General features: G+C 42.4%; 3 protein-coding genes across 3 annotated transcripts; all 3 read left to right on the top strand.

The window, feature by feature from the left end:
• Nucleotides 1-274: 274 nt before the first annotated feature.
• LOC105967803 (E3 ubiquitin-protein ligase RMA1H1) lies at nt 275-1,420 on the top strand. The gene is made up of 2 exons (XM_088821254.1): nt 275-313; nt 633-1,420. The coding sequence occupies exons 1-2, from the start codon at nt 275-277 to the stop codon at nt 1,416-1,418; spliced, it is 825 nt and encodes a 274-aa protein (XP_088677380.1). The 3' UTR covers nt 1,419-1,420.
• A 1,102-nt stretch (nt 1,421-2,522) lies between these two features.
• LOC148768541 (uncharacterized) lies at nt 2,523-3,509 on the top strand. The gene has a single exon (XM_088821253.1). It carries the CDS (start codon nt 2,523-2,525, stop codon nt 3,507-3,509), a length of 987 nt encoding a protein of 328 aa, XP_088677379.1.
• A 117-nt stretch (nt 3,510-3,626) lies between these two features.
• Nucleotides 3,627-4,712, top strand: LOC148768540 (uncharacterized). Its single transcript, XM_088821252.1, has one exon. It carries the CDS (start codon nt 3,627-3,629, stop codon nt 4,710-4,712), a length of 1,086 nt encoding a protein of 361 aa, XP_088677378.1.
• Nucleotides 4,713-24,645: the final 19,933 nt, after the last annotated feature.

The raw sequence follows: 24,645 nt of genomic DNA, 5'->3' as shown, positions 1-24,645 counted from the left end.
AGTGTGTTTAAATGCTCAAATCCAATATGGGATGAATGAGAAATAAATGCACAAAGTAAAGTACTTCAATGAGCTAAAGTAAGCTCAAAGGGCTTGGTGGGAGGTGAAAAGTCACTTGTCCCACATCACGAAAAAAGCATTAATGAGAACACTTTAAATAGTGTCAAATGGATAGCTAGAGGTATAATCAAGTGAGGGATCAAGTACCAAGCCACACGCGCGCCGCCGCCGCCCGCCCGGACCGAGACCGAGCCCGAGCGCGAGCGCGAGCGCGATGGACTTTGGACTTTGGAAATGTTTGGTTTGGAGTTGGGTCCGTTTTGGGCCTAGAAGTAATTAAGTTTTTGGGCTTAATTAATTAATCTAGCATCATATCCGAACAGGTGGCAGTTTAAACACGAATTGGTGTGTAACCCCTGCGAAAAAGACACAATGCTTTTTCAGCTCCTTTCATTTTCTAGAGTTGTGTCTTTTGGAACACAACTTTCTGAAAACTATAAATACAGCCCTAAGTGTTCCAGCAATCTCACTCAATCATCCAAGCATTCATAAGCATAAGCATATTCGCTGCATAATATCTTTCTTTCGTGTCAATAAAAGTCCAAAACGTCTTTTCGTTCGTTGTGTTCCAGCAGTTGTTGTGCTGCTCTGTTGGAACTGTAAGTCGTTGTATCTTGGGAGACAATTGCCGAAACCGAAGCACTGTTGCGGGGCAATTTTGTCTTAAGGAGAGAGAACAAAGTTCTTGCCTCGACTTTTCATTGTTTATCAATTCTTTCTTCAAAATTCCTATCTCGAAAACCACTACAAATAACAAGTGCAACATCTGCCTGGATCTGGTGCAGGACCCTGTGGTCACCTTCTGCGGTCACCTCTACTGTTGGCCTTGTATCTACCGTTGGATTAGCTTCGGTGAAGATGATGACGACGACGAAGATCCGTTGACCGTTGAATATGACCAAAAGCAGCCACAATATTGCCCCGTTTGCAAAACAGAGGTTTCGGAGAAAACCGTGATCCCACTTTATGGTAGAGGAAGACAAAACACCAACTCGTCTAAAGCCCTTGATCGTATTAATATACCCCAAAGGCCTCCTGGTCCAAATTCTGCTCTTGCTCATCATCATCCGAATAATTATAATTTGGTTCGACCATCCGGAGGATCGTATATAAATCTCGGCAGGTCAAGGCATTTGGTTGACCCGATGATAGGGATGTTTGGAGAGATGGTTTATTCAAGGATATTTGGGAATTCGGAGACAACGTCGTCATTGTACACTTATCCGGACTCTTACCGCGGTTTAGCCGGTAGCACTAGTCCTAGGTTTCAGAGGTATATGATGGAAGCTGATAAATCACTCGGCAGAGTGTGTTTGTTTCTTTGGTGTTGTGTAATTCTATGCCTTCTCCTCTTCTGAAACACTTGTATATATATATATGTGTGTTTTCTTTCTGCCTCTTGCACTTGGCATTTGTAAAGATTGTATGTAATCAATGTGATATACCTAAATGGGCCGGCTCAATGGGCCCTCAAATTTATCTACTAATTAGGCCCACTATTCGAAAGCCCAAACACCTTCAATGTAAGGTTTGGGCCCAACAAAGTAAGCCCAACCCAATCACCGATATATAAATAGATGTTTCACTCATTTGTTAAGGTACGTTTTCATTACTCAGCAACAATCTAGAGTTTAATTCTCTCTACCAGATCCACGATCCGTATATCTGACTTGAGCATCGGAGGGGTTTCCGCCGGATCAACCCCCGGCGTAGTTCACGTGTGTTCATTTCGCAGGGACCTCAGGATCATCAAGTTGTCACGCTACTGATCCGCTTTGCTCTCCCAGCTCATCTTCTACACTACCCTAGGTGATCTATATTTTAGCATCATCATTTTGGCGCCGTCTGTGGGAACGATGCAAACCAGATCACGTAGCCAACAAGATCCTCCTGAGGCGTCTGCTCGGAGAGAGAATGACACAGCTAATAACCTCCCAGTCCGTGGAGGATCTGGCATGCCACCTCCTCCACGTGCCACGGAGCCACCTCCTCCACGCGATGCGGATCCACCTCGCGAGGTTCAGGTGATCCCTCCTCGGGACCCACCACTCGCCGATCCACCACTCCCTGCTCCTCGAACGGTTCAAATAACCGAGGACGCGCTCCAACGCATGATAGCAGAAGCCTCAACTCGCGCTGCCACGGAGGCCGTAACTCAATACATCTCCACGATGGGAGCAAACGCTCCCCATGCGATACCAGCGCCAGCTCCACCTATAGCGCCACCTGTGGCCCCACCGCCAATCCAGAATCAAATAAGTGTCTCCTCCTCTACCTCGGACCCACGGTCCCGAGTGCAGCTATCTACTAATCACTGAGGGGCACAGCTCAGACAGCAGCGTCAGCGCTCACCCCCACGGGGGAATGCGTCACCACAGAGAGTCCCTCTCTTTAATGAGGGAGAAGGCGAGGTAAACAGCAGAACGTCTCGCCAAAATCTTTTCCCCCACCCAAATAATCCAATGGGTGAAAGAATGTCCGTCCCAATAAGACGCAGTCCCTTCACCATAGACATCCTCAACGAGGTATTACCTCAAGGAGTAAAGATCTCGGGGTTACCCCAATTTGAAGGGACCACCGACCCACAAGAGCATATAGAGAAATTCAGCGTCATGGCGGATTTATATGGCCCGACGGATGCTGCGATGTTCAAAATGTTCCGCACCACTCTCTCCAAGAGAGCAATGAATTGGTTCAATTCTCTACCCATAGGGTCGATTGACACCTTCGCTCGGCTATCAACTCGGTTCACCAACCAATTCGCCATCAACAAGCAGTATGCCAAGACCCCAGCTCACCTTTTCTCTGTAGTACAGAGAGATAACGAAACGCTCCGCAACTACATTAAGCGTTTTATAGAAGCCGTCCATGAAGTTCCCAGTGTAGGGCAAGACATGCTCTCCGGGATTATGCAGCAAAACCTGAAACCGGGTAGATTCAAAGAATCTATCGTTGGAAGACCCCCAGGCAACCTAGAGGAGTTATTGAATCGAGCCAAAAAGTACGTCCGGATAGAGAAAGCCTCTACCCATGCTCCTCCTAAAAGGAAAAGGGAAGATGGTCGTCAGGACAATAGGAGGCGGGATGATCGACGTCCACCACTTCCACCTCAAGGTCAACCATCTTCCTCCTACAATAGATTCACTCCGCTAAACACTCGCATCACTGAAATCCTTCACGTGATAGAGCAAAAAGGTTTAGCAGAGCCTCCACGTCCTATGCAGCCAAATGCAAAGCGAGAAAAGTCGGATCGCTACTGTCGATTCCATAAGGATAGAGGACATACTACCGAGGAATGTGCACAACTCAAAGTGGCGATTGAGAGGTTGATCAAGCAAAGCCACTTAGGCGAATACATTGATAAGTCTCGAAATAAGCGCCGTGATGATCTTCCACGCCGAGATAACAATCGAGATCAACAGCAACGACGAGAAGAGGGGGGTCATTGACGAGACCCAGATAATAATGATAACCAACCTACCCGCGGCATCATCTCATTTATCTCCGGAGGACCGGCAGGTGGCGATTCACAAAATGCAAGACGTACCCTCGCTCGATCAGCACGTATGAATCAAGAGCGTGCTTCTCCATCCGCACGTATCTATCAAATACGAAGACCTGATCATAGCATAGTCTTCAACTTCTCAGACCTTGAAGGCCCAGATGAAGATCATGTCGATGCGTTGGTAGTAACAACAACAGTGGCCAACTTCTTGGTTAAGAAAATATTAGTGGACGGTGGTAGCTCAGCTGACATCATGTACCTCCACGCTTTTAAGCAACTGGGCATAGATAATGCCCGGTTTAGTCCCATCTCCACGCCCCTGAAAGGATTCACGGGAGAGGGCATTTTGTCCATGGGAGAAGTGGAGCTGCCCGTCTCTTTAGGGGAAGACCCTTGTCGAATCACCAAATTAATCAAATTCCTCGTCGTCGACAAGCCATCCCCCTACAACATCATCCTAGGGAGGCCAGCAATCCATACATTCAAATCAGTGCCTTCCTCCTATCATCAGAAGTGGAAATTCCCTACTCCCTATGGAATGGGGGAAGTACTTGGAGATAGACGTCTCGCCCGAGAGTGCTATGCAAGGGCCCTACGAGAACCTTCCAAGAAAACTAAACCGTCCGGAAGGGGAGACGACACCCAAAAATCCGACAAACGAAAGTGGGTCAACGCGATCATTGAGGATAATAAAGAAATCCTTATGAGTGTACCAGATGACAGCATCAAGCTAGCAGCCGTCGAAGAGCTTAAGCTCATAGAGCTCACTCCCGGAGATACTTCCAAGCTCATACGAATAGGATCCGATCTAGATCCAACCACGGAGCAACAGCTAATCAACTTCCTGCGGCACAATGGAGATGTGTTCGCATGGAAAGCCCAAGATTTGTCGGGCATTCCTCCTCAGGTAGCTCTGCATCGGCTCAACGTCGACAAAAGGTTGAAACCAGTCAAACAAAGGAAACGGACATTTGTTCCAGAACGCAACAAGCATATCAAAGCGGAAGTGGCAAAACTTCTTGAAGCGGGCCACATACGACCAGTTCAGTATCCTGAATGGCTGTCGAACGTAGTACTCGTTCCCAAGCCGGGTGGCAAGTGGAGATTATGCGTAGATTTCACTGACCTCAACAAAGCTTGTCCTTAAGGATCCATTTCCTCTACCTAGAATCGATCAACTCATCGATTCGAGCTCGGGGTGCGAGCTCCTCAGCTTCCTCGATGCATACCAAGGGTATAACCAGATCTTACTCGCGCCAGAAGATAAAGAGAGAGCTAGTTTCATCACTGACCAAGGCATCTACTGCTATCAAGTCATGCCCTTCGGGTTAAAAAACGCAGGAGCCACCTATCAACGTCTAGTGAACACAATGTTCGCAGATCAGATCGGTAAAAATATGGAGGTTTACATCGACGACATGCTCGTCAAAAGTGTCAAGGTATCAGACCACTTGACCGATTTGGATCAGTGTTTCGCCATCTTACGAAGATATAAGATGAAACTCAACCCCCTCAAATGTTCGTTCGGAGTTCGGGGAGGTAAATTTTTGGGATATATGTGTTAGAGTAGGTGACCAACAAGCCAACTTGTGGCTGTGGTCTTTCGTATTTATTATTGTAATAAACGAACCTTTATTCGTATTAATGATAAAACACATTGGCATTCTATATCTTTGTCCCTTTGTCACAAGCATAGATATAGTCCTTACAGTTATTACAAGTACTAGTAATTGATCGTTAGGATCGTGAGATATTTACTTAAGTATTATAACTGTTAAACGTGTTCCTAGTCGAAGGGTTACGCCACTAATGAGGATATCGGCCTTTCCCATTAAGACTAGCACTTAGTGTATGTGTACTGCATCTCATCAGTAAACGATATTGTGATATCGGCATGCATAAGTGGGTGCTCGTAAGTTGACGAGTTCACTGAACTCCCTCACCCTAGAAATCTCTAAGTGGTTCCCAATAATCGAGTAGAGATATCTATGGTATAGTTGTACACCATTAGTCCTTATGACCTAGACATCACCGTGACTTCACTAGAGGACCAGCTGTATCGTGACCTGTCCCTGAGTTCCACCGAGGACCATCCCAAGGGCCAGTGTTCGTGCAGTCCGAAATCTAGTGGGAGGTATGTGCATTGTAGTCGGGGATTCGATCGCTAGAATAGTCTTGGATGTCCTGTGTGTTCTGAAAGTTTGTAATCATTCTAAGTCTATGGCCAGAGCTGACTAAGTGATGATTAGAGAATTCGATTCTTTAAGTCATGCACGTAAGGATTACAACACTTAGAACGATCGCACCGTTATTGAACATATAAAGAGGTCTCGATGAACCAATGCCTCTAGTTCGATCGGGACATATGAATCGAAGGGACCGTACTGTACGTTAACTATATCTGAAGGTTCTTGCAGGCACTTCATTTGTATCTAGGGAATCATGACGCGTAGTTGCTAGACGCCAATCTTGATTCGTTGGGTGATTAAGGTGAAACGAGCTTCATCTTAATCGTAACTCGAAGGGGACGAGTTTTGACCACAAAGGGTTGTGGGCCCACGGCTAGCTTACACCTGAACCATCGAGGGTCACACTGCTCGTGCACATGAGATCTTTGAATAAACGGTCAGAGATAAAATAGTTTATCTTTGCATAATTGGAAGTCAATATGATTGAGTCCAACATTCGTAATTTGGAATTATGAATGAGAATAAGAAAAGGAAAAGAATAAGCGAACGTGTTAGTGAACTTTCTAAATCGGGAAGTTTCCAAATTTAGAAAGTCCACTGAACTAGGGTTTCCACTTTTGGAAAGTTGGAAAATAAGAGATGGCACTCGTAATGACGAGAAAATTATAATGACTCGGAAAATGTAATCGTTACAATTTTTCGATCATTGAATTGAGAGATACGAGCGATTAAAGAAACTAACGAGCTTAAGCTGTTGGGCCCAGTCCAACTTAAGCCCGCTAGGGTTTCATGCAAGGGACTATAAATACATGATTTATAACCCTAGCACAAATAACAAACAAAAAACCCTAACCCTAAGCGGCCGATCTCTCTCTCTCTCGCCCCTCTCCCGCGCGGCCACCTCCGCCGTTGGCGTCGCTCCGTCGCCGGAAAACGGCCGTTCGTCGGCCGTTCTTGTTCGGTATCCTTTCTCCTTCATTATTCTTTCCGTTTTATTCTAACTATTTCGTGTCTAGTGCCACGATTTAGTAGATCGAAGTATACGAGGTGAAATCCGAGAGGAGGAAGACCGTAGATCGAAGAATCGAGGAGCAACGCACGAGCCGAAGCTGCACACTGCCCCACGCGCCGCCCCGGAAGACCGCGCGTGCTCTACACGCGCCGCCGTGAGCTGCCACACCGCCGCTGCTGCTGCTCCATTGCTGCCCCGATTCTACGGATTGGTTTCCGTAGTAATCACGACGTATCGTTCGCTGCTACCTCACGCGTCAAGAGGTAAATACTCGAAACCCTAGTTTCGTTTTAGGGTTTAAATTTAAACTATGATTTCATGCTTATGTTTGTATGATTTTATGTGATTATGTGTAATCGATTAAATCGTTGCAAGCATGTTATTTGGTTTAAATGCGAGCATGTTAATTGATTTAAATTCGGTTAAATTTATTAGCATGTATGTTGTTTTTAATTTCGCTGGAAGCGCAAAGGTACGCAATTAATTGATTTAATTTATCGGGCATGTACTTGTGTGTTTTAAAGTCGTTTAAATCACGTAAAATTTTTGTTTTCCGCTGCGTATGCGTGCCCGAAACCCAACAGTGGTATCAGAGCTCGTTGCGCAATTAATTGCGTTCGTTTTAATATGCATGTTCGATTTATTAAAGTAGCGATTGTCGTATTATGTAATTGGGAGTTTTCGTAAGTTTAAAATATTTTTGAAATATTGTTTAGAATTTTTCCAGCTTTAAAATTGTTTAAAATTGGAAAATCGGATCTGAAATTATTTTAAAATGTCGGTTTTTAAATTATTCGGATCGAACCGGTCGAACCGGCCGGTTCGATGGTTATGTGCGTTTTGGTTGACCGAATCCAAGTGGATTCGGGTCGGTCAGACCGGTTCTCGGTCCGACTGACCCGGCCCACTGATTTGGGTCAGCTGGACCGGACAGAACCGGCCCGATTCGGTCCGAACCGGTCAGACCGGTTGGGCCGAACCGGTCCACTGAAAAATAAAAAAAAAATAAAAAAAAAAAAAAAAAAATTATTTCAGATTTCTAAAATTAAACTTAAAACAAATTGATTTTAATTTTTGGAAAATTATTTTCAATTAATCCCAATTAGATAATTGGATCGACAATCATCTATTTTAGTAAATAGGTGTTAGATTAATTAATTAATTTAAATTGTTAAATTGATTTCAATTAATAGAACACATATATAATATTGATTATTGTTCAACTTAATTACTAGTACCTCAACGTTATTTGAATGATTTATGTTAGTTGAGGTTCTATAATTATTTTGAAAACCCGATAATTAATTAATGTAATTAATTATATAGTTAGGTCGTATGTTCCTCTTAGGACAATATGCGCTTCCATATACCTTTAGAGAACATAGATGTAGGAATCACATAGACCAATCCAAACCTTCTGATGAGATAAAACTTTTAATAAAATCCCTCATTCTTAATTCAATTGAGAATCATTTCAAGCTATAAAGAAATACCCAATCTGTTGAGTTATTTCTTTCCTTCTGCCAACGGTTGGATTATGTGTAGCCCTTTACTATAGTGCAGTAAGCCGTGTTAGCGGGGAGTGCTATGGTAGAGTAAGCTGTAATTCAATTGACATAATGATGAAGGTAGCCATAGAAAAGGGTTACGTTGAATTAACGTGGTCGGCTAGATTAACTAGGGACTGCATTAGTTTGGCATAATCGAGTTCTATGAGCATCTTTGATTGGTAGGTTAGACTTGACACACGACGATTTTGATATTCGCGAGATTAACTTAGGTCATTATCAAGTGTGAGGAAAATTTAATTTAGGGTCATATTGTGGATATGATTGATTGTGATCTACCTTTGGGCAAATATAATCGGGCTAGATTAACTACGGGTTATATTTGTCTATTGGACCTAAAGCCCATTAAGAAAAATCAGTTTTCTCGTTTGTCTACTAGAGGGAAGTGGAACTCGATAAAATTAGTGGGAGAACAATTAAATAACACAAGTCCAAACATTTAATTGTAACAATCATTTAACGCGAATCTCTAATAATCCTCTTCTCTATATGTCTCAGATAATTATGTCTAAGAATCCCATAATGTCAATCCTCGACAATAAACTCAATGGCCCTAATTACCTAGATTGGTTGCGTAGTCTTAAGCTTGTGCTAACTGTTGAGGGGCGTCTCTACGTTTTGAACGAGAGGCTTCCCGCCACTATACCTGCCACAGCGACTGATGCTGAAAAGGAAACTTATGAAGTTTGGAAGAAAGATGACACCCATGCTAGGTGCTATATGATAGCCGCCATGGAGCCCGCGCTTGCGAGGAAATATGAGTCTCACTTGCATGCTTTCGATATAAAGGCTCATCTCGATAGCATGTATAGTGAGAATATTAGGGCATCGAGATACGCTGCTACAAAGGAGTTGATCACAGCGAGATTGCGCGAAGGGGTTTCGGTCCACGAGCACTGTCTCAAAATGATCACTCTCCTTGAAAAGCTAGTGAATCTTGATGTCACCCTCCCGGCCGAGCTCTCGTTGGATTTGATCCTGTTGTCTCTTCCTAGTTCCTATGAATCGTTCATAGTGAACTTCAACATGAACAAACTAGATCCTCCCTTGGATGAGTTAATGAACATGTTGGTCAGCTTCGAGTCCACCATTAAGAAAGAGAAGTCTGTTCTCGTTGCTGCTACTTCTGGAAAGAAGAGTTCTTTCCAAAAGAAGAGAAAAGAAAGAGTTCTTTTCCCTAACAGCAAGTTCGAAGTGGGTGAAGGTAGTGGGGGCCCCAAAGCAAAGGTTAGCAAACAAGTTGATGATGCTTGCCATCACTGTGGAAAGAAAGGACATTGGCGCCGCAACTGCAAGGCTTACCTAAAGCAGAAATGTTCTGAAAAGGGTACGTATTTCATTGACGTAAATTTGTTTGTCAACTCTTCTTCTTGGGTATTGGATACGGGCTGTGGCTCACATTTGTGCAATGATTTGCAGCTAATGACAAGAAGTCGAAGACTTAGAGCGGGTGAGACCTACCTAAGGATGGGGAATGGAGCAAGAGTTGCTGCTAAAGCCATTGGCACTATTTACTTAAATGTTTTGGATTCTAGTTTTCCTATTGTTTTGAACGATTGTTTATTTGTTCCGTCGCTCATTAGAAACCTTATTTCTATTCCTGTATTAGATATTGAAGGTTTTACTTTTGTTTTTGGAAATTCGATTTGCATTATACAAAAGAATGAGAATTTAATTTGCAAAGGACGGCTATTAAACAACTTATATGAACTAAATCCAAGTGAAATACGTATTAACGTTATATCAGCAAAACGTAAGGAGATAGATCAAAACCCCGCACAACTTTGGCACGCTAGATTAGGTCATGTCTCTTTAAGAAGGATGAACGATTTTGTTAGTGAAGGATTGTTCTCTTTGGAGGACGTGAAATCACTACAAACTTGTGAATCTTGCCTTAAAGGGAAAATGACCAAGTCACCCTACAAAGGGGTAATGGAACGAGCCGAAGGTCTTTTGGATTTGATCCATACAGACGTATGTGGTCCACTAAGTGTTAGTGCGAAGGGTGGATATAACTACTTCGCTACCTTTACCGACGATTATTCTAGGTATGGGTATGTGTACTTGATGAAGTACAAGTCTGAAACATTTGAAAAGTTCAAAGATTTTAGACATGAAGTAGAAAAGCAACTCGGACGAAGTATTAAGAAGCTGCGATCCGATCGTGGTGGAGAATACTTGAGCATCGAGTTCATTGACTATCTAAAAGAAAATGGGATACAGTCCCAATGGACTCCACCGGGAACTCCTCAACTTAATGGAGTATCCGAACGTCGGAATCGAACTTTATTAGATATGGTTCGATCAATGATGGGGTTCACAAACTTACCGGCATACTTATGGGGTCATGCACTCCGTACTGCCGCGTATTTGCTGAATAGAGTTAACACCAAAGCAGTTAAATCCACACCTTATGAACTTTGGCATTCCCGGAAACCCAATTACAAACATATTAGGATATGGGGTTGTCCCGCTTATGTGAAGCGATTAGTGGGAGATAAGTTGGATAGTAAATCCAACTTGTGCTATTTTGTGGGGTATCCCGAAGACTCAATGGGATACGAGTTTTATTATGTCAAAGAAGCAAAGACGTTTGTTTCAAGAAATGCCACCTTTTTGGAAAGGGAATTTCTATCCGATAGAAAGGGCAGCATGATAGAACTTGAAGTAGTTCAAGAACCACAAAGTGAAGTTCAAACGCAAGAACAAGTGATCGAACCAATACAACAAACCACTAATATACCTCCTGAACCTACGGTACGTAGATCCGAAAGAGTTCGGAAAATGTCGGATAGGTTATTCCTCCTCGAAAATGATGAAGATCATGTTGATCTTGGACGAGATCCAAGAACATACAATGAGGCCGTATCGGATGCGGACATGGGACATTGGCTAACTGCCATGAAATCCGAAATGGACTCCATGTACTCCAACAAGGTGTGGACCTTGGTAGATCCACCTAAGGGAATCGTTCCTATAGGCTGCAAGTGGATCTATAAGAAGAAAATTGGAGTGGATGGAAAGGTATCGACCTATAAAGCTAGATTGGTAGCGAAAGGTTACACTCAAAGGCAAGGCGTTGACTATGAGGAAACTTTTTCGCCAGTCGCGATGCTGAAGTCCATTAGGATTTTGCTAGCCATAGCTGCGTGGTACGACTACGAGATATGGCAAATGGATGTGAAGACCGCCTTCCTTAATGGAGACATTGAGGAAGAAATTTACATGGCGCAGCCGGAAGGCTTCATATCTTCTGGAAGTGAGCAAAAGGTTTGCAAGCTCCAGCGATCCATTTATGGATTGAAGCAAGCATCCCGTAGTTGGAACATTAGATTCGACTCAACTATCAAAGAGTTTGATTTTGAGAAGAATCCGGAGGAACCTTGTGTATACAAGAAGGTTAGTGGGAGGGCAGTGATATTTTTAGTGCTTTACGTTGATGACATTCTACTCATTGGGAATGACGTAGGAATGTTGCAACAAACGAAAGCATGGTTGTCCACACGTTTCTCAATGAAGGATTTGGGAGAAGCATCTTATGTATTAGGAATACGCATCTATAGAGATAGAGCAAGAAAGATGCTTGGCTTATCCCAAAGCCTGTACATAGACACCGTTATGAAACGGTTTAGCATGGAAGAATCCAAGAAGGGATTCTTGCCAATGTCCCATGGGGTTCGTCTCTCGAAATCTATGTGTCCCCAAACACCTAGTGAAATCGAGGAGATGAAAAGGACGCCCTATGCTTCTGCCATAGGAAGCATAATGTATGGCATGCTATGTACGAGACCCGATATTGCGTATGCTGTGAGTGTCACAAGCAGATATCAGTCTAACCCCGGCCCGTCTCACTGGAAAGCCGTGAAAGATATCCTCAAGTACTTGCGAAGGACTAAGGATATATTTTTGGTCTATGGGGGTGCCGAGTTGAAATTAGAGGGTTTCACTGACTCTAGTTTTCAATCGGACGTGGACGACTCAAAGTCGAATTCTGGATTTATATTCACGCTTAATGGTGGTGCCGTGTGTTGGAAGAGTTCCAAGCAAAGCACGACGGCCGATTCCACTACCGAAGCGGAATACATTGCAGCGTCCGAAGCTGCAAAGGAAAGGACTTGGATAAGGAAGTTCATCCAAGAGTTGGGTGTCATTCCTGATGCTAGTGATCCAGTACCGTTGTACTGTGATAACACCGGAGCCGTGGCACAAGCTAAGGAGCCGCGATCTCATCAGAAGTCGAAGCATATTCTGAGGAAGTATCACGTGATCCGAGAGATCATTGATAGAGGTGAAGTTAAGGTAGAACGAGTCACCTCGGAAGAGAACGTTGCAGACCCCTTCACGAAGCCTTTACCAAGATCGGTCCATGAGAAACATCGAGAGTCGATGGGATTGCGGTTTATGGGTAGTTGGCTTTAGGTCAAGTGGGAGATTGTTAGAGTAGGTGACCAACAAGCCAACTTGTGGCTGTGGTCTTTCGTATTTATTATTGTAATAAACGAACCTTTATTCGTATTAATGATAAAACACATTGGCATTCTATATCTTTGTCCCTTTGTCACAAGCATAGATATAGTCCTTACAGTTATTACAAGTACTAGTAATTGATCGTTAGGATCGTGAGATATTTACTTAAGTATTATAACTGTTAAACGTGTTCCTAGTCGAAGGGTTACGCCACTAATGAGGATATCGGCCTTTCCCATTAAGACTAGCACTTAGTGTATGTGTACTGCATCTCATCAGTAAACGGTATTGTGATATCGGCATGCATAAGTGGGTGCTCGTAAGTTGACGAGTTCACTGAACTCCCTCACCCTAGAAATCTCAAAGTGGTTCCCAATAATGGAGTAGAGATATCTATGGTATAGTTGTACACCATTAGTCCTTATGACCTAGACATCACCGTGACTTCACTAGAGGACCAGCTGTATCGTGACCTGTCCCTGAGTTCCACCGAGGACCATCCCAAGGGCCAGTGTTCGTGCAGTCCGAAATCTAGTGGGAGGTATGTGCATTGTAGTCGGGGATTCGATCGCTAGAATAGTCTTGGATGTCCTGTGTGTTCTGAAAGTTTGTAATCATTCTAAGTCTCTGGCCAGAGCTGACTAAGTGATGATTAGAGAATTCGATTCTTTAAGTCATGCACGTAAGGATTACAACACTTAGAACGATCGCACCGTTATTGAACATATAAAGAGGTCTCGATGAACCAATGCCTCTAGTTCGATCGGGACATATGAATCGAAGGGACCGTACTGTACGTTAACTATATCTGAAGGTTCTTGCAGGCACTTCATTTGTATCTAGGGAATCATGACGCGTAGTTGCTAGACGCCAATCTTGATTCGTTGGGTGATTAAGGTGAAACGAGCTTCATCTTAATCGTAACTCGAAGGGGACGAGTTTTGACCACAAAGGGTTGTGGGCCCACGGCTAGCTTACACCTGAACCATCGAGGGTCACACTGCTCGTGCACATGAGATCTTTGAATAAACGGTCAGAGATAAAATAGTTTATCTTTGCATAATTGGAAGTCAATATGATTGAGTCCAACATTCGTAATTTGGAATTATGAATGAGAATAAGAAAAGGAAAAGAATAAGCGAACGTGTTAGTGAACTTTCTAAATCGGGAAGTTTCCAAATTTAGAAAGTCCACTGAACTAGGGTTTCCACTTTTGGAAAGTTGGAAAATAAGAGATGGCACTCGTAATGACGAGAAAATTATAATGACTCGGAAAATGTAATCGTTACAATTTTTCGATCATTGAATTGAGAGATACGAGCGATTAAAGAAACTAACGAGCTTAAGCTGTTGGGCCCAGTCCAACTTAAGCCCGCTAGGGTTTCATGCAAGGGACTATAAATACATGATTTATAACCCTAGCACAAATAACAAACAAAAAACCCTAACCCTAAGCGGCCGATCTCTCTCTCTCTCGCCCCTCTCCCGCGCGGCCACCTCCGCCGTTGGCGTCGCTCCGTCGCCGGAAAACGGCCGTTCGTCGGCCGTTCTTGTTCGGTATCCTTTCTCCTTCATTATTCTTTCCGTTTTATTCTAACTATTTCGTGTCTAGTGCCACGATTTAGTAGATCGAAGTATACGAGGTGAAATCCGAGAGGAGGAAGACCGTAGATCGAAGAATCGAAGAGCAACGCACGAGCCGAAGCTGCACGCTGCCCCACGCGCCGCCCCGGAAGACCGCGCGTGCTCTACACGCGCCGCCGTGAGCTGCCACACCGCCGCTGCTGCTGCTCCATTGCTGCCCCGATTCTACGGATTGGTTTCCGTAGTAATCACGACGTATCGTTCGCTCCTACCTCACGCGTCAAGAGGTAAATACTCGAAACCCTAGTTTCGTTTTAGGGTTTAAATTTAAACTATGATTTCATGCTTATGTTTGTATGATTTTATGTGATTATGTGTAATCGATTAAATCGTTGCAAGCATGTTATTTGGTTTAAATGCGAGCATGTTAATTGATTTAAATTCGGTTAAATTTATTAGCATGTATGTTGTTTTTAATTTCGCTGGAAGCGCAAAGGTACGCAATTAATTGATTTAATTTATCGGGCATGTACTTGTGTGTTTTAAAGTCGTTTAAATCACGTAAAATTTTTGTTTTCCGCTGCGTATGCGTGCCCGAAACCCAACAATATGATCTCACAGCGGGGAATCGAAGCTAATCCCGCTAAAATCGAAGCTCTCACCTCAATGGCTCCACCAACATCTATCAAGAAAGTCCAACAACTTAATGGCTGTTTGGCATCTCTGAATAGGTTCATCTCTAGGTCAGCAGACAAGGCTCTCCCCTTCTTCAAGATTTTAAGGGGAGGAAAAAAGTTCGAGTGGGATGAGGCATGTCAAAAAGCCTTCACTGAGCTAAAGTTATATCTCGCATCACCACCCTTGCTCACAAAACCTCAGCCCGGAGACACCCTTCTACTGTACTTAGCTACCTCAGTTGATGCCATCAGCGCAGTCCTCATCCGAGATGGAAGAAAAGGCAACCAACCCATATACTACATAAGCCGCGCCCTCCAAGGAGCCGAGCAACGCTATACCAACATGGAGAAACTCGCTCTCGCCCTTATCAACGCAGCTCGGAAGCTTCGACCTTACTTCCAATCCCATCAAGTGGTGGTTCTCACCAATTACCCTCTGAAGCAGATACTACGGAGTCCCGAGACATCCGGGCGATTAGCAAAATGGGCAATAGAGCTAAGTGAATATGGGGTCGAATTCAAACCCGCCCCGCTATCAAAGCGCAAATACTGGCTGACTTTCTAGTCGAAATGACCTCGGTAGAAGAAAGCACCTCTCTACCTACTTGGTCTGTCAGCGTCGATGGATCTTCCACTGCCACAGGAGGTGGAGCGGGTATCGTCCTAACAAACCCTGACGGAGACGAGTTCGAATATGCTCACCGATTCGAATTCACAGCCTCAAACAACGTCGCTGAATACGAAGCACTGATAGCGGGAATCCGCCTCGCCCAAGCAGCCGGAGCGCGCAAGCTCCTAATCCAAAGCGACTCTCAGCTCGTCGTTAACCAAGTACTCGGAGTTTACGAGGCCAAAGAAGACACCATGGCCAAATACTTAGCTCTCACACACACTCTATTATCCAAGTTCGAGAGCTACGAAATTAAACAAGTGCCCCGCTCCAATAACATCCACGTTGATAAATTAGCTAGGCTTGGAAGTTCCATGGCCAGCATCGGAAGTCGGAAGGTGACGCTCCTCACCTCATCTCAGCCGGAGATAACTTCACCCACTGAAGTACAGTACACCGAGGAGGATGAACCATGCTGGTTCACTCCAATCCTGAAGTATCTCAAGAAGGGAGAACTTCCAACAGATCCCACTGAAGCACGAAAGTTAAAAATGAGAGCCGCTTGCTTAATCATAGTGGGAGAAGAATTGTACAAACGAGGATTCTCATTCCCCTATCTCAAGTGCCTCGACCCGACTACAGCGGATTACGTACTTAGAGAAGTACACGAAGGCATCTGCGGCAATCACTTGAGCGGGAGAACCTTAGCTCTCAAACTACTAAGGCAAGGCTACTATTGGCCAACGATGCATGAAGACGCGAAGAAATTAGTCCGGAAGTGTAAGCCCTGCCAAGAGCATGCCAATATCCCTCACTTACCAGCGGCATTAATGCAACCAATTGACAGCCCCATCCCTTTCGCCCAATGGGGAATGGATTTAGTTGGACCATTCCCGCCCACCACAGGAGGACGCAAATACCTCATTGTAGCAGTGGACTACTTCACCAAATGGGTGGAAGCTGAACCCTTAGCACGCATCCGAGAAGAAGAAGTCGTCCAATTCCTATGGAAGAACATCGTATGTCGCTTTGGGATCCCACGTTCCATTATCTCAGATAACGGAACACAATTTTGTGGTGACAAAGTAAAGAATTGGTGCCTCGGCTTAGACATCAAACAGTTTTTCACATCCGTAGCCAATCCACAGGCTAACGGCCAGACGGATGTCACGAATCGCACCATACTCCAACACCTTAAGACAAGGCTTGGAAGTGCCAAAGGGAATTGGGTGTAAGAATTGCCTAACGCACTATGGGCTTATCGCACAACCCCACGAGCAGCAACCGGAGAGTCACCCTTCAATCTAGCTTTCGGAACAGAAGCTATTGCACCCGTTGAAATCGGAGAACCATCTTGGCGAATCACCAACTATGATCCAGCAGCTAATGAATAAGCTATGCGGGGAAGCCTAGACCTCGTGGATGAGTTACGTGAGATTGCATACATCCGACAACAGATGTATAAATCACGCATGGCCAAGGCCTATAACTCAAAGGTCCGCCTTCGCTCCTTTCAAGTTGGAGATTTAGTCCTCCGAAAAGCTGAAGCCTCTCACCCCATAGGTAAGCTCGACCCAAAGTGGGAAGGAGCATATAAAATCACAAAAGTGGTCAACACCGGAGCAATCGCCTCGAGAACATTGACGGCCACCCTATACCCAGAACATGGAATATAGGGAACCTCAAACGGTTCTATGCTTAAGGTATATGTCTACCTTACTTAAGATCTGTTGAATTCACCACCCGTACCCCTCCTATATGAAAGTTACTTACAAATTGTTACCCCTGCAGGCTCCGCGATCTTCCACGTCACTCGTCTTGTAAGGCTGTTTCTACATGCTTGGAAATTTTCTACTACATAACGAGGTGCGTTAACATCCTACCTAAGCTGGGGGGCTAGTAAATTTACATACATCAGAAATTCATATTCACATCTCACCATCTTATTACAAATTGAGAACCAATTTCGAGAGGATGCATATTGCTCAATCGATGGCCCAAAGAGCAAAGACACCCCATACCACATCGCCAAGGGTAACAATACTTCCACTAGACTACAACACACGCATGCTCTTGTTTATTCTTAATAACATGATAAAATCATTCCATCTAACAGGCATGATCACACAACAAGTCACAACAACTCACGAGTTGATTTCATATCTCGAAGTGCGAGGAAGAAAAACCATCCCCGTAGTAGGGTACGTGAATTTGCAGTACACATCACCTCAGCTTCAATTACTAAGTCTTCAATACAAATGTTTAAACACAATTCATTTTTTCTCAATTATACTTGACAGGCATAGAGACGCCAAAGGAATTCAGTCTACCATCACCACAGCGAAACGAACGAGTACAAGGAAGACGTGGAAGAAGAACCAGTGTAGTACAATCACTTAGAAAAAAATTTATCGAGTCAATTTATTTGCTTTAGCAGTAGTTATTTACCTTCGCCTCACGTAGGCCTATCGCATTAGCTACTTACTTACACTCGCCTCACATAGGCTTGTAACAATTCTCCTTTGCTATCATTGAATAAATCATAATTTTCGCTTTACTATCTGCGCCTTTACATCTATACAAATTACCTCTTACAAACACCTAGAGAGATTTAGATAATCCGTATAGCCTGGGCAGCTGGATTGTCTAAGTCCCTTTATTTGTTTCACAAGGTGCTACTTTTAAAACGTGGCCACGGACAAATATATTTAAGACCCAAGTGGTCCGAACAAAGGGCACGACCCTTAACAAAAACCTTGGGAGACTGATCCCCTCCTCAAGTACATCGCGTGCAATGCTAAATGTAAATACATATAAGCAGCGCATTAACTCTTGACAATGTCAAAATAAATAATTCAAGATATCAAACTTCAAATGTCAAACAAGGAAGAAATTCAAACGAAATAGTAGAGGACATACCCATCTACATCAGCGATAAAAATAAACTAAGAATCCATAGCAAATACTAAAAAAAAACAAAAAAAAAAAGGTTTAACTATCTTAGCAAAAAAATCTAAACTAGCTCCCCCACCACGGGTGGAAGACGCCCCCACAGTGGGGTCATCAGCAACCATATCATCCACTAACTCTGTGCCCGTTTCGTGGACATCTACTTCATCATCCTCCTCATCGGATATACCAGCTTCCATCCCACGAATAAACTTCTCACTGATAACACCCGCCTCGCGAAGATATTTGCGACAAGCACGAACTAATGGCTTATAGACCACAGCCAAAGCATGCTCCTCAATCATAGCAGCACACTCATCACTACCTCGGAAGCTAAGCTTGGTTTCCTCCACGATGGACTCCTTATAAGCAGCACCACCCGACGTCGCGAGAAACCTCTTCCCCGTCGCCTTCTCAACTTCGTATTTCTCCTTGAGCTGGTCATAGCACTCGTTCAACTTATGAACATCATCCTTATACGCCTTCGCGTCACCTCGGATAACCTCGAGCTCCTCTGTCCTTTGAGCAAGCTCCTCTATCCTCTGAGCAAGCTCTTCCGTCCGTTGAGCAAGATCGGACCGCGCTATCTCCAACTGCCTTAGAAGATCATCCTCACGCGACTGACTTCGAGCCCGCTCCTCTTCCTTCCTAGCTTCCACATTCCTACCTTGCTCCATGAGATATCTCCAAGTCGCTACCAACTAAAAAAAAAAAAAATTTTACACAACGAAGAGAGGAAGTAACATTTAATCTTGTTTTAAATAAACAAGGACTCACCCGACATATGTCCCCACCGGCTAACTCCAACATGTGAGAATGGCCCTTACCAGACATCCGAGCACGATCATACTCCCGAACGAATCCCTCGGTACTCAACATCGGCAAATCATGGTCCGACACATCCCAGTACGACTCCTTACCGTCGCGATTCACGCCATAGGTAAACAACTGTTTCCCTCCCCCACCATGGAAAGCATAGGTCTCCTCTGGTTCTACCCGTGGACGCTTAGGCATAGCCACATACTCGGTATCCACCATCTTTCCCTTCCCACGATCCCTCGTCGATGGACGCTCCTCCACTTCACCAGCACTGCTACGGTCATCTTCGATAACCCGAGTAATTTCTACATGGACCGTCTCACGAGGAAAACCACCCGAAGAGCCTCCCAACGTGGCGGGAACCTTCTTCGATGCCTTTTTCGACGTCCCATTCGCCTTAGCTCGAAGTGCCGCAAAGGTGATACCCCCATCTACAAAAGATAACAAACACATAAGAGACATGGGGTATATACAACCAAAGAACTACCAAAAAAAAGCGAAAAAATCAATCACTCAAAGGATATACGGTGCTGACCCTTCGCCTTTGGAATCAAAACCCTCGGGTCAAATTCCACATCACACAACCTAGACTCTTCTATCCTCTTCACCATATTCGCTGTTATCTTGAAACTCTCGCACGTAGGGTTTCAAACTACGGGGACGTCGAAAGTGGGAGCCTTCACATAAAAAAAATGGGTCTTCCATTCCCCCAAGGATAACTTCACACTCTTCACGAATTGGTAGGGAACGCGAGGATGGAAACAAAAGAAAGGCATCTTAGTGGGCCGATGTAACGTAAATAACACCTTAAACAAACTCACAGTAACTTGAAGACCTACTCGAACCACTCTATAGTGAAACGCCTCGAACATCAGAACAACAGTGGGAGTGAGCTGACTATACCCTATCTTGAATTCCTCGCAAACCTTCAACAAGATCGGATGTGGAGTAATCTGAGATGTACATGTCAAGTACCCCAAAAATACCGTATGAAACCCATCGGGTGGCGAGTACAAACGGTCGCCCTTCTGAGGCAACAACAACTGGACATTACTTGGCGCTCCAGATAAAGGACGAATAGAATGCAAATGCTCTTCCGTCAATACACTATCAAAATTAACTAAGTCCAAATTGATTGGCTTATTTTTCTTTCGCCTCCTCGTGTCTATCCCAACGTCACCCGGAGGAATATCATCTTCCTCCTCCTCTTCATCCGTCGGCTCAACTTCACTACTAGGCACCGCATGATCACTCGCCAAAGGTGCTCGGTTCGAATCATCGCTATCACTCCCAAAATCCACGACTTGACGCCCATAACAACGTCTACTGGAATCCATTTCATCAACAGTAGGGAAAATATTAACATTATTACTCGTTTCTACATCGTCACTCCAAGATTCAATGATTTCTCGCCTTAAGGAACCCCTAACGTTCACACCATCAACTAAGTCTAAACCCTCATCCGCTCGACCATCACTATCGCGCGACGAACGCTAAAAAACAGCACCAAACGCGCCGCCACGCGCCGGAAAAAAGACGCCCGACGCGCCCCCACGCGCGGGCTGGAGCCCTCTTGACGCGCTTCCACGCGCGCCGGCACTGCCGCCCATAGACTCGCGCACGTCGCCAATGGGAAGCGCGCTTGACGCGCGCGCGCGTCCCCCAGTTCGCCCCCGCCTCCACGCGCGCCTGCATCACACTCCCCAATCGCGCGCGCGCGTCCCCCCACGCCCGACGCGCGCGCGCGTTCTTCAACCTCCCTGACAGACGCGAGCGCGCGTACCTCGGCCAGCGTGCCCCACGCGCGCGCGTCCCTCACCCATTGGGCCACGTGCGCCGCTGCTACCCTCTCTCTTCTCCTCGATTCCGACGCAAGCCAACGGCTCCGTGGCTTCGACCGGCTCCAAGCCGCCTTCGTGGAACGCACCACCACTGGACCATTGGCGGGTGGCTACGTGGCTCGAGCCTACGCCCGCAGCCGAGCCTCCTAACATGTTCTTTTTCTTCTCAATTCGTGCACTACCTACCGAGAATTCAATTTCTCCACCCGATACTACTACCTTCTCGCGTTCCATACCCACCGTACCAAAATTTTTCTTGCCCCCTTCAACCGGATCTCGAAGTTTAATACGCAAAGATTTCGAATTACCCGGGTTCGACATGAGAAATATTTCTCCCCGCCGAATAACCAAGAAACAAAAAGAAAAAAATTCTACTCTACCGCTATAGAATAAAATAAGAAGAGCACAGAAGAAGACCTAGAGTTAAAAATACATACCCATATTTATTACGCAGGAGCTGAAGTTTAATTATTTCCACCGCAAAAGGAGTCTATTTATCTGGCCCTGGTATATTATTTAAAACCCTTAAATATATACCTCGCTGCCAAATAAATACAATTATCCCTTATTTAAATTAAGAAATTAATTCACCGCCAACGGAAATAATTCAATCGACGCAATTAACTCTCGACACGACCCGGATCCCTCTACACAAGTCCCCGTCTCGAATCGAGAGTTGGGGGGCTTAATGATATATATATATATATATATATATATATATATATATATATATATATATATATATATATATATATATATATATATATATATATATATATATATATATATATATATCATATCTTATCTTATCCTATCTTATCCTATTGTTATTGTTATTAGTGCAAATGGAAAGAGGGACATGATAAGGGACTTAAATGCACATTGGTCCACACACAAAACAGTTTTTCAAATAAACTCATCCACGTATCTTTAGTCTAAAATAACCCTCCATAATATATTTTTTATCAATTTCATCCATTATACTCTAAGTTCCTCAATATTACACATTGACCTCGGATTTAAACAAACATATCACATTAACCCCAATTTTAATATTTTTTTTCAAAATAATTTTTTTTCAGAAAATAATTTATTTTCTATAAAACAATTCCGGCCAGATTCCGGCATTGACATTTTTTTCCTTTTTTTTTTGAAAACTTTCTTTGTTCTTCTGAATTTTTTTTTCCGGCCGGTCTCCGACGTTGATTTTTTTTTTATTTAGTTTTTCCATAAAAAAAATAATTTAATTAATATTAATATCTTGGCTGCTAAATTACTGTCCCAGACAGTAATATTATAGTTTTGGACAGTAATACTATGAATATTAATTTCTCGAACAGTAATATTGCTAATATTATTGTCCCAAACAATAATATTTCTGTCTGGGACAGTAATATTACGGTTGGAGACAATAATATTACGGTTGGAGACAGTAATATTACGGTCGAAGATAGTAATATTACGGTTGGAGACAGTAATATTACGGTCGAAGATAGCAAAATTATTATTATTATTATTATTATTATTATTATTATTATTATTATTATTATTATTATTATTATTATTATTATTATTATTATTATTATTATTATTATTATTATTATTATTATTATTATTATTATTATTATTATTATTATTATTATTATTATTATTATTATTATTATTATTATTATTATTATTATTATTATTATTATTATTATTATTATTATTATTATTATTATTATTATTATTATTATTATTATTATTATTATTATTATTATTATTATTATTATTATTATTATTATTATTATTATTATTATTATTATTATTATTATTATTATTATTATTATTATTATTATTATTATTATTATTATTATTATTATTATTATTATTATTATTATTATTATTATTATTATTATTATTATTATTATTATTATTATTATTATTATTATTATTATTATTATTATTATTATTATTATTATTATTATTATTATTATTATTATTATTATTATTATTATTATTATTATTATTATTATTATTATTATTATTATTATTATTATTATTATTATTATTATTATTATTATTATTATTATTATTATTATTATTATTATTATTATTATTATTATTATTATTATTATTATTATTATTATTATTATTATTACACCCGTGCGATGCACGGGGTAATCATCTTAAAAATAAATATTTAATAACAAAGAGCTTATAAAAATAGCAAGATCAAATGTTGATATGTAATACCAAAAAGTAGAAAATATTAAAAATAAAATGTAATTTGTATAGTGTAAGTGATGAAATAAGTTAAAAGACCAAACATCTAAGGTTTTAATTTCCGCATATAATTTCCGCATACAAAGAGTATTTCCGCATACAAAGAGTCAATATACCGCTGGTCCGAATCTCATTTGCTATAATCATATATCTTTGTTCAAAATTTGAATCCAATACAAATAATCAGATTTTTTATACCAACAGCTCTAAACGCATGTAACGACTCCAATGCATTGCAGTTAACCTGCATATTTTGTACAAAGATCATACGAAATAATATAAATAATTAATGATATAAAATCATTTTTAAGAAATTACCTTTTTGAGCAAGTTCGTAGTACAAATTCAATTAAGCTACGAATGAGGAATAACAAAGCATATAACTAATATAAAATAAAGGCCGTTAGTTAATACCGTATAAATTTTTTGTATAGGATTACTTTCATATACGATGAAAAACTTCCTTGTATACAAAATTATTTGTAACGTGGGTCGTTTCGCCAGATTCTGAGTTGATCAAAATCTTTGTGCATTTACGACTCTTAACTCTCGACAGTGCTATATAAAGCTGTCAATGACTGAAAACAGGTCTGGACAAGTGTAGTCCTACATGAGAAATAGTATGTCCTTGACTTTTATTGATAGTCATTGCAAATGAAACCATCAACGGAAACTAACGTCGCGGGAATTTAATAGGCAATGTGGATTTTGACGGTACCAAATTCATTCTAGGAATGAACACCACATCGCCAACATGCTTACCGGAGAGGATCCTGCAGTTGAGAACGTGTTTTCCCATATTAATAACCTGAAGTCTGGTTTCATTGCACAATCCTCTGGCCTGATCAATATTTCTAATGAGGATAACGGGAACAACTGTTTCCAGTGGCAACCTAGGCGTTGGAATTCCGCAGCATGATATGGTGTTGAGAAATTATGTGGAATATATTTATGCATTAACATATGATAATAACTCCTTTTTGCACATACTATCGGAGCTGAAATAGACATTATTCTTTCTAGTTATCATCGACAAAAAAATGATCATTCATGTAACCGACACTTTCATTAGTCGGTGCAAGAATTGACATGCCCTCGA

Source organism: Erythranthe guttata, chromosome 8, assembly GCF_056151865.1.
Source record: "Erythranthe guttata isolate IM_541 chromosome 8, IM_541, whole genome shotgun sequence".
Taxonomy (NCBI): domain Eukaryota; kingdom Viridiplantae; phylum Streptophyta; class Magnoliopsida; order Lamiales; family Phrymaceae; genus Erythranthe; species Erythranthe guttata.
Note: the sequence above shows the minus strand (reverse complement) of the source record. Positions and strands in the feature narration are given on the sequence as shown.